Raw genomic sequence first — 9,344 nt, 5'->3', positions numbered from 1 at the left:
TGTCCCTTTGTCTGGAGTCTGTGACAGAGCCAAGTTCAGCTCTATCCTGTGCCTGGTGCTGAAAGAGATGCTGAACATGACTTGCTCCCTTCCTCTCCTATCTTTCCAGTATAAGCTGGAAAAGAGGATGCATCTCCATCACAGAGACTCAGACCGCAGAACACACATATATAGGTACATTGCTAATTAAAGACAGAGCACTAAGACTTCAGGGCTGGGAGACACTGAAGATATTGGAGCAGAGTCTCGTGAAGCCCTGGGGAGAGAATAAAGGTGCGGTGACCTTGCTTATATGCTTGCTTTCATTCTTATAACAAGTGACATATTAAAGGCATTCTATGATGGAATCTGCAAAAGACAGCAACCGTTTCCCCCCTCCTGGCTAGCAAGGGCATCGTGCTCTTCCCACTAAGAGCTGGGGGTCTGTTCCCCCTCCCCTTGCATCTGGGCTGATCTGTGACCTGCTTTAACCAAAAGAACATAGTGGGGGTGCTGCTGTTCCAGTCTGGGCCTATACCCTAAGAGGTCTTGTAGTTGAGTCTCAGGACAGACTACCAGATTATGAGAGGCCACAAGCAGGACAGCCCAGCATCCCAGCTGGCAGCCAGCACCACAGCCCTAGATATGTGTGGCCATCTGAGACTGTTCAGTCCCTATTCAAGCCCCATCCACTCCCTGTGTCGTAGAGAGACACGCCTACACCTGGCACAAGCTTGTCCAAATTGTAAAATCATGAGATCTGGTGTTTTGAGCCATTGCACACTGGGGTAGTTTGTTACACAGTAGCACGTAACTGAAACAGCCTTCTCTGCATCAGATGCTGAACGTCCGGCTTTATCACTTTTAATCTCTATTTTCTAAATGAGGAAGTTGAAGTTCATAAGTTGCTCCAAGTCATGCAGCCGGTAAGTAGCAGAGCTAGGATTTGAACCAGGGCTGCCCGACTTCAAGCCTTGTCTCTTTCCTCTCTTTTTCACCCAGCGACCCTCACTGTAGCGGGTCTGGGTTGGGATCATGGGTTTTAAGAAAGAAAAGATTGCTAGGAGACAGTAAATCTTAGGCAAGGCTTCGAAGAGGAGGAGGGTGCGTTTCGGCTGAGAAAACTGAGAAGGGCTTTTCTGTTCACACCAAAGGTCTATTTTCAGCTGAGGCTAAATGTCTATTCCAGCCTTTCTCAACTAGAGCACTATGAGAATTAAGCCCTGATGCCCCTGAGGCATCCATTATATGTCATAATTAACATTTTCTATGCATCCAGAATGTCACTAGTCATGTAGCATCTTGAGAAAACTGAGAAAGTAGCCACACAAATTATTTGTAGGGTCAAATGCCCTTGGGGGACCCTCCCTGCTGCAAATGCCGGGTTGGGAGAGAAGTGGACCAGAGTCCAGAGCCAGCTAGTCAGGGACACAATGGCCAGGAGGCCTCCCTCCAGCTGAAGCAGGGCCAAGGTCAGGACACCCAGCTACGATGCCCTAAGGATCAGTTAGACCGCTGGCCTCAGCCCACCATCCCATGCCTCTGCCGTCAAAGTACTCAAGGTTCATATACACTGAACCTTCATGGTGAGGGAATAAAATCTTCATACTGAACAAGACTTCCAGTCACAGCTAATCTTTCCACATTCAAGGAGAACTACAATGGAATCCTTAATTTTGTCATTTATGCACTCAACACTATGGAGTTCCTTCTGAAGGGAGGCCTACCACGTGCCAGGGAGGCGGTGTAATCTCTTCATTAATTCATCTATTCATTATTTATCCAAAAGCTTGAACATCTGTTCATATGTATCATTTTGGAGGGCAGGCTGAGGGGGACAAATAATTCCCAGATTAGTAGCCTTAGGCTGAGTAACGAATTCTTGTGCCTGAAATCTGTATTTTCTGGTTTCGTTGTTATTCTGAGGGAGGAGAAAGTAATTCTATTGCTTTTCCGCTGGTACTGCAACAGCTTTCAAAATCATAACCGGGAAACAGGACATTGGAGAGGAGTTTCCATAGGAGAAGCTAACTTCCAACTTGCTAAAACTGCCTCCCCCACTCACCTGAGGTTGGGTGAAGAAGCAAGTGCGGGGTCTCCCCAGTCAGGCTGCTCCTAGGCCCAGCAAGAATGCAGTTAATGAACAGGGTCTTTCCCTTCTTTCGTCGCTTTGCCACCACCTGCCTGGAGAGAGGGAAGCTACAGGCTCTGGTCTTCCCACCTCCACAGAACCTGAATCCTACAGGCAACCAAAATTCCACCCTCACCCACAAGCCTACAGAAAACCAGGCAATCCTGTTCTCTCAGCTTTTTTTCACACAAACCTGCAAGTTCTGGGCCGGCCCCCACCTCTGCCTTCGCGCCCCCACTGAATCCCAAGGCTCCTTCGCTTGTTGCAGTTCTTACAGTAACATGTCAGGCCTGCAAATCTCATCACCTCAGCTTCACAGCTAAAAACTAGAAGGTAAACAAAACAAAAACAAACAAGCCTATAAATAGCCAAAAGAATGGTCATAAACTCCGGAGACTAAAGCTCTCCAGCCATTCTTTTAAATTTTTAGAACATTTCTAAGAAGCCCGGTTACCTGGTGGCCCAGCCTATTCACAGGCAACATTTGGAAACAACAAAAAGAAGATCTCTAATAAGTAGGCGTAAGCACTTTACAAACACAGCTTTTAGTTTAGAGGCAGCAAGTTACACACCACCCTCTTGCCCCTAAGGCACATGGTATAAACTTGAGGCTGGTAGTTCTCCTCCTAACCATGAAACCTGACTGACGGTCAGGGTCTTCGCTCCGTAGATAAGCTAAGGTCAAATATACTCAAGCCTGCCTGCCTTGTGACAGAGGAGTCATGGTTGAATTGGACCCAATTCTCTGTGTCCAAAAAACCTTAGTTTATAACTCAGCTACCTCCGGCTCCAAATGTTGTCACTTAAAATGACAGAAGATGTACTTCTTAGAGAACCTCAATATACCTAAATGATGACTGGATAAAGAAGATGTGTTATCGATGGAATATTACGTGGCTATCAAAAAGAAGAAAATCTTACACTGTGCAACAATGTGGATGGAACAAGAATGTATTATGCTAAGCGAAATTATTCAGTCAGAGAAAGACAAATGTATGATTTCACTCACGTGGAATTTAAGAAACAAAACAGATGAACATATGGGAAAGGAAGGAAAAATAAGATAAAAACAGAGAGGCAGGCAAGCCAAGAGACTGTTAAATACAGAGAACAAACTGAGGGTTGCTGGACGGGTATGGGGGGATGGGCTAAATGGCCAACGGGCATTGAAGACGGCACTCGTTAGGATGAGCCCTGGGTGTTATATGTACGTGAAGAATTACTAAATTCTACTCCTGAAACCATTATTACTATATCTGCAAACTTGTATTTAAAAAAAAAAGATGGAAGATGCACTTCTTAGAGTACAATAAACCTAAAATATAAACGCCTAGGTGCTTACATAACTTGGAAAAATCACAAATGAGGAAATGTGGCAACTGCGGTGCTCCCAAACGGAGTAAGCCCGTGAAAACAAATTTCCTCTGGAGCAAATTTGAGCGTTAGGCTCAGGGTGGCGCGCGCATGGAGGTCGAGCGGGGAGCTGGCTCCGCCCAGCTGGTCGAGGGGGCGGTGAAGAGGGCGTCGGCACGGGGCGAAACCTACAGTCATTGGCCAGGTTCCTCGCGCGCCGCCATGAGGCCCCGCCTCCTTCGAGGAAAATTCTCCCGGGCACACGCGCGCGCTCCCGGCCTCCCAGCTTTAGCCCTCCGGATGAAGTCTTTTTTAGAACAGCTCTCTACACAGCCCCCACCTGCAGACTTCCGGCCGCTGCTTGCCACCGCCCCGCCTCCGAGGGCGGGGATGTTGGGATCCACCAATCACGGAGCGCATGTGGTAGGAGTGGGTGGGGCCTGAGAGATTCGAAAGGAGCCCCACCCCCTCAGGGCTGATTCCCGGGACTGAGTGGTGGGAGGCAGGCACCTTCTGCGGGAGGTGAGGTGGGGCGGATAGTAAAAACAGAGGGGGAGCTAGAGGTGTGGTGTGGGTGTGGTGTCGTGTGAGTGGAAAGGTGGTTTGGGGAGAGAAAGAACCGGAGGATGGTGGCGAGCAAGAAGATGGGGCGCGCAGACCGCCGCCGGGAAGAGCCCAGGTTGTATGGCGGGGGGCGGCAGGGCAACCTGAGGAGGGGGATGGTGCTTTCTCTGCTCCTTCCCCGGAAGTCACAGGATAGTTACAGGGGCAGGTGCTACTCCTGGGACCCTTGCTTTGCCTCCAGCATGATCCCCACCCCCTGGCTTGCACCCTGAGTCTAGCTGGGGGCGCTGAGCAGGATGGAGACCTGAAGAAAGGTATATTTTCTCTCCAGCTCGGGTCTAAGCTGACTAGTGCACCTGCTGGCCGGAACATGGAGGATTTGGGGGAAGGTAAGGAAAGGAAGGAGGGAAGACTGAGGCGCTGCGATTGAGAGGGTGTTAGGGACCCGAGGCTGGCATTCCTTCTTCCTCCCCTACAGATGTAAAGTTCATAGTGGATGAGACCTTGGACTTTGGAGGGCTGTCGCCATCTGACAGGTACCAGCCTCTTTAACCTACTTGCTTTCCTCCAACAGTGCCTGTCTGTCCCCTTAGTGCTGAATTATAGGCCTCTGGGATCTGGGTTGGAAATTCACCAAGGTTGGGTGCCCTGGAGCTGCTGGCTGACTTGTTGACATGGGCCCCTGTGACACTTTTGGGGGAGGGGGAAAGGGATAAGCTGGAATTGGGATTTCAGGATGTTAAGAAGAAGGGTAAGTGGATTTGCTGCCTCCGCATCCTGGCATGATTTCCAACGTCGGTAAGCGCTAAAGGCCCTGTGAGGCCTCATCAAACCAGGCATCTCATCACCTAGAGGCCAGGTCCCACAGCCAGCATGGGCTTCCGGGTTTGGGGTTGTGCCCCTGGCTCTGTTGTGGGGGAGCTGCCCAGGCTCCTTCGCAGTCTCCTGCTCTCTTCTGGGTGGGCATGGTGCCTGGTTTGTTTTCTGTCTCAGCCGTGAGGAGGAGGACATAGCAGTGCCGGTGACTCCGGAAAAACCCCTCCGAAGAGGACTGTCCAATCGAAGCAACCCAAACGCAGTGGCCCCGGCCCCCCAGGGGCTGCGGCTCAGCTTGGGCCCCCTTAGTCCAGAGAAGCTGGAGGAGATTCTCCACGAGGCCAACCGGCTGGCAGTTCAGCTGGAGCAGTGTGCCCTGCGGGAGCAGCAGGGTGCGGGCGAGGGCCTGGGGCCCCGCAGGGTGAAGCCCAGCCCCCGGCGGGAGACCTTTGTGCTGAAGGACAGTCCTGTCCGAGACCTGCTGCCCACCGTGAGTTCTGTGACTCAGAGCACCCCCTCCCCAAGCAGCCTGACGCCCCGACTCCGGAGCGGCGATAAGAAGGGGTCCGTCAGGGCTCTCCGGGCGGCATCTGGGAAGAGGCCCAGTAGCGTGAAAAGGGTGAGTTTGGAGGGTCTGGGTTGGACGTGTGGCCTCAAACACGTTGTGGGACTCGGGACAGCCATAGAGTGGCTTCCTCGTTGGTAAAATGGGGATAGCAAAATTCTACCTCTGAATTGTTGGAATTGAGCAAAATACCATAAGCAAAGCACTTAGCACAGTGTCTGTAATAAGGGTCTAGAATAAACTCATAATAAGTGAGGATTATTGGTGAGGATGACGATGTTGGCCGCGAGCGCCTGCCCTTCCTTACTGGGATCTAGGCAGCTCTCCACCTCTATCCCTCAAACAGCCAGCAGAACAGATTCTCCTTCCATTCTAGTCCTATTTTTTCTCTCTTTGTATTTCAGGAGTCACCCACTTGCAATCTGTTGCCCGCATCCAAAAGCCCAGCATCTTCTCCTCTCGCCCGATCCACTCCTCCAGTCCGGGGCAAAGCTGGGCCCAGTGGGAGGGCAACAGCAAGTGAGAAGACTTGGGCAGCAAACCTGTGGGCGAGTGGGAGGAGGAAGGGCGTGGAGCTGGCCCTAAAATTCCTCTACCCGTCTCCACCAGGCCCGCCTACCCCTGTTAGACCGGTCTTGGCCCCACAGCCTCCTGCCGGCAACTCTCAGCGCCTCTCTCGGCCACAGGGAGCAGCTGCTAAGCCTTCCAGTCGGCTTCCAGTTCCTTCTGCCATCCCCAGGCCTGCCAGCCGAATGCCACCCACCGGCCGGAGCGTACCAGCCAGCAAAGGTGCCCTGCCTCCAGCTTCTCTGCCACCTCGGAAAGGACTTCCGCGACCAAGCGCTGTAGGGCACAGAGGTGAGAAGAGTGGGCGTAACGACTGGCAGTCAGGGGGAAGAATGCCTACCCTTGCCCAGCTTAATGCACCCTCCCTCCCAGAGCTGGGAACAGTGACTCCTTTCTCCATCTTCATTACAGCTCAGTTTGAACATGGGGAGACTGAGTTAAGGAGAGATGTGGGCCCCGGCAAAGAGTCTGAGCTGTGGTTTTCAAATATCTTCTGTTTTTGAACCTTGGGTGGGAAGAAAGGCACTAATCCCAGACTCACTGGGGGAAGGTCACTTGAACTTCTGCTCACTTATTTCTTTTGTTAACCCCCATCAAGTTCCTGTTTCCCAGCGGCCCAATCTTCCCATCACTGGTGCCACTCGCAGCAGTCTGCAGCCCCCCAGGAAAGTGGCCATCCCAGGACCCACCAGGTGAGCCTGGTTGAGGTGTGCTCTCTCTCTCTCTCTCTCTCTCTCTCCTGTCACCAGCTTCCAAACTGTTATACCCACCAGCCCTGAATCCTGTGTGGCAAGATGGGGATGAGGAGGGGAGCCTAGAGGGCCAGGGAGACCCATTTCTTCCTTTCCTGAGGAACTTAAACTCAGCTGGGGGTCAAATGGGCTTGAGGAAGAGGGGCAGTTTAAGTTTTGTTTTTCTTTTTTTGTTTTTTTGAGAGAAAAAGAGCAGGGGAGAGGGGCAGAGGAAGAGAGAGAGAATCTTAAGTGGGCTTCATGCTTAGCACACAACCCAACTGACTCGGGGCTCGATCCCACAACCCTGGGATCATGACCTGAGCTGAAATCAAGAGTCGGACGCTCAACCAACTGAGCCACGCAGGCGCCCCGGAAGAGGAACAGTTTAAAGCAGTTCTTCCTTCTGATTCTTTAGGTAAAGAGATCAGGACAGCAAGCAGAAATTCAGGAGCAAACCACTACAGTCACTGCCTGGACTCACCTCTACTCAACCTCCCAAGCCCTCTCATGGAAGGCAGGCCCTGACTCCAGGCCCCGGAGCAGGAGGAAGAGAGGCCACCAGGGCTGGTGCCCCAGCAGTGAGGAGGGGTGGATTAGGGTTGAGCTGGAGGAGAATCAAACTCTGTGGGTTGAAAGAGGATTAGGGAAAAGAGGTCACCTCCCCACAGCGAAATTAACGAGCAGAAAATGAGAAATACAGGAGAGTGGTTTGTCCTCATCTACCCCCACTCTTGTGTTCGGTCCCAGAGAGTTTGATCTTCTTCCCAGGCATTGGTTCACTGGACATTTACATGTGAATGGCCTCCGTGGCTAACCTCCCTGCTCTCCGAGGAACAGCCCTGAATCACATCCTCTACTGGACGCTGGCCTGTTTGGAGAGGCAGAGGCAGGCACCTGGTCTCTACAACTTATTTCCTGTGAATTCTGTGACTCTTAAGAGGCCAGTTTCCGATAAGCTTACATCGGTCTGCAGTTTTCTAAAATAAAATGAATGTATTTTTATAATTCGTGTATATGTGAAAGTAAATTCTCCAATTTCAAACAAATACGCAGTCAACTCCTGTGTTATTCCAATGAGGGAGCCGGGAGGGGCGTCCCAGGCAGAGGCCTCAATAGGCTCTTGTGATTGCAGCTCATCGGGCTGTGTGACTACCCAATCTCCTTTTGTTGGCATCAGATGGGAGCAAGCTGCCTTTTCCCGGGATTCGTGTGTTACTGGGGAGTCCAGATCAAGGAAAATATAGCTTAATTTGCACTACGTGAGGTTATCGAGGCAGGGTCTTGGTCGATTATTTGTATCCTAAGCTCGGGTGTCCTTTTCTGGCAAAAGAATGAAGCCTCCTTTTTGTTTAAGTTAATTTATGTATTTTGAAAGAGCAAGAGGGTAGTGAGGGAGGGGCAGAGAGAGAGAGAGAGGGCGAGAGAATCCCAAGCAGGTTCCAATCTGTCAGTGAAGAGCCCAACGCGGGGCTCGAATCTACAAACGAGATCATGACCTGAGCCAAAATCGAGTTGGACACTTAACCAACTGAGCCACCTGGGCACCCTGACAATGGAACCTTCCAAGAACGCCTCATCATCTAGTGTGCTGTACTGATGAGATGAGGGGCATCTTTGGTGGGCACCCTGGTATTCAGTTTCACTGGCTGCTTCAGTAGAAGATACTGGAACACCTTGTCCCAGTATTCTGCCTTAATATCATTAGAGTCGGTGTTCTCTTTTTATGTCCCCTCCTAGACTTGAGGGCTGGCACTAGGTTTTAGAAATTTCTGCAGTGCCTAGTGTTGTGATTTGTATGTGGCAGAGAATTTCATTCATATATTGAAAAAATAAATTTGAGTGCAAGATGGTGGGGGTTTGTTGAATGAATGACAGGCTCATTTAACAGATTTCGCTAAGCCTTGACTCTTGCAACCAGAACCAGTTCAATTCCTTGTGAGTTTTGAGAGAACTTCCCTCTTGGAAGGCTTAGACTTACGGAAGTCTATTGTGACTTACGGAACCCAATAGACAACTGGGCAGAGGGAGCGGATCATCAGCTGGTGTCCCTTGCCCCCCACATACACATGCCCATAAGCACCCTACGTAGGCACTGAAATGTCCTTCCCCAGACAGAGGCCCTCCACTGCCGTCTTCTCCTTTTTATGGCCGATCTTAAAGTTCACGTAACACATTTCACTTATATCACAGTGACAGCTGCCTACATGTTCACCCCTCTCCCCGAGCCTCTGTCAGCAACTCCTAATGCCTCTGGGATTCCAAGAATTGAGTTGGGGGAGGGGAGGTGGAAAGACAATGGAGTATTTGGCTCTGGAGAAATCTGGCAGAGGCCAGAAAACCCGAGGCGTGTTCCCCAGCCGCGTCCTGCGCTGGGGTCTGGCGAGCAGGGCCTGTTGGTGACTCTAGGCTCTGGCTGGAGGGTCAGCATGCCCAGGCAAGCACTTAGGTGCGGCCAGCAGATGGCACGTGTGTGTGGCTTGGGAGACGAAACCAGCAACAGACACGTGTGCTGTTGCCACCTGGTGGCCGGAAAGGACAAGGCACATTCCTTTTGCTCTCTTGGTCAGTCTTGAATTTTGTGACAGCCACCCCACCCACCCCACCTCCTTCCCACCCCAAACCGGCTTAAGCAACA

General features: G+C 51.3%; 1 protein-coding gene across 4 annotated transcripts; it reads left to right on the top strand.

Moving 5' to 3' along the window:
• Positions 1-3,726: 3,726 nt before the first annotated feature.
• Positions 3,727-7,212, top strand: PSRC1 (proline and serine rich coiled-coil 1). 4 transcript variants are annotated; one of them, XM_077765576.1, is made up of 8 exons: positions 3,731-3,886; positions 4,359-4,416; positions 4,506-4,563; positions 5,021-5,462; positions 5,813-5,927; positions 6,018-6,266; positions 6,574-6,667; positions 7,125-7,212. In XM_077765576.1, exons 1-8 carry the CDS (start codon positions 3,764-3,766, stop codon positions 7,126-7,128), a joined length of 1,143 nt encoding a protein of 380 aa, XP_077621702.1. In that variant the 5' UTR covers positions 3,731-3,763; the 3' UTR covers positions 7,129-7,212. The 4 variants fall into 4 exon arrangements, with proteins under 4 accessions (XP_077621703.1, XP_077621702.1, XP_077621705.1 ...); XM_077765579.1 differs by lacking the exon at positions 3,731-3,886 and adding an exon at positions 3,924-3,985; XM_077765578.1 differs by lacking the exon at positions 3,731-3,886 and adding an exon at positions 3,996-4,142.
• The last annotated feature ends 2,132 nt before the right edge of the window (positions 7,213-9,344 follow it).

The sequence above is a fragment of the Crocuta crocuta genome, unplaced genomic scaffold, assembly GCF_008692635.1.
Source record: "Crocuta crocuta isolate KB4526 unplaced genomic scaffold, BGI_CrCroc_1.0 scaffold274, whole genome shotgun sequence".
NCBI lineage: Eukaryota > Metazoa > Chordata > Mammalia > Carnivora > Hyaenidae > Crocuta > Crocuta crocuta.
Note: the sequence above shows the minus strand (reverse complement) of the source record. Positions and strands in the feature narration are given on the sequence as shown.

Bases quoted from the DNA above. Each gene is read 5' to 3' on its own strand.
- PSRC1 (XM_077765576.1), top strand. From the start codon at position 3,764: ATGAAGTCTTTTTTAGAACAGCTCTCTACACAGCCCCCACCTGCAGAC. The intron at 3,887-4,358 runs GTAGGAGTGGGT...TTTTCTCTCCAG, and splicing joins CCAATCACGGAGCGCATGTG to CTCGGGTCTAAGCTGACTAG. The intron at 5,928-6,017 runs GTGAGAAGACTT...CGTCTCCACCAG, and splicing joins CAGTGGGAGGGCAACAGCAA to GCCCGCCTACCCCTGTTAGA.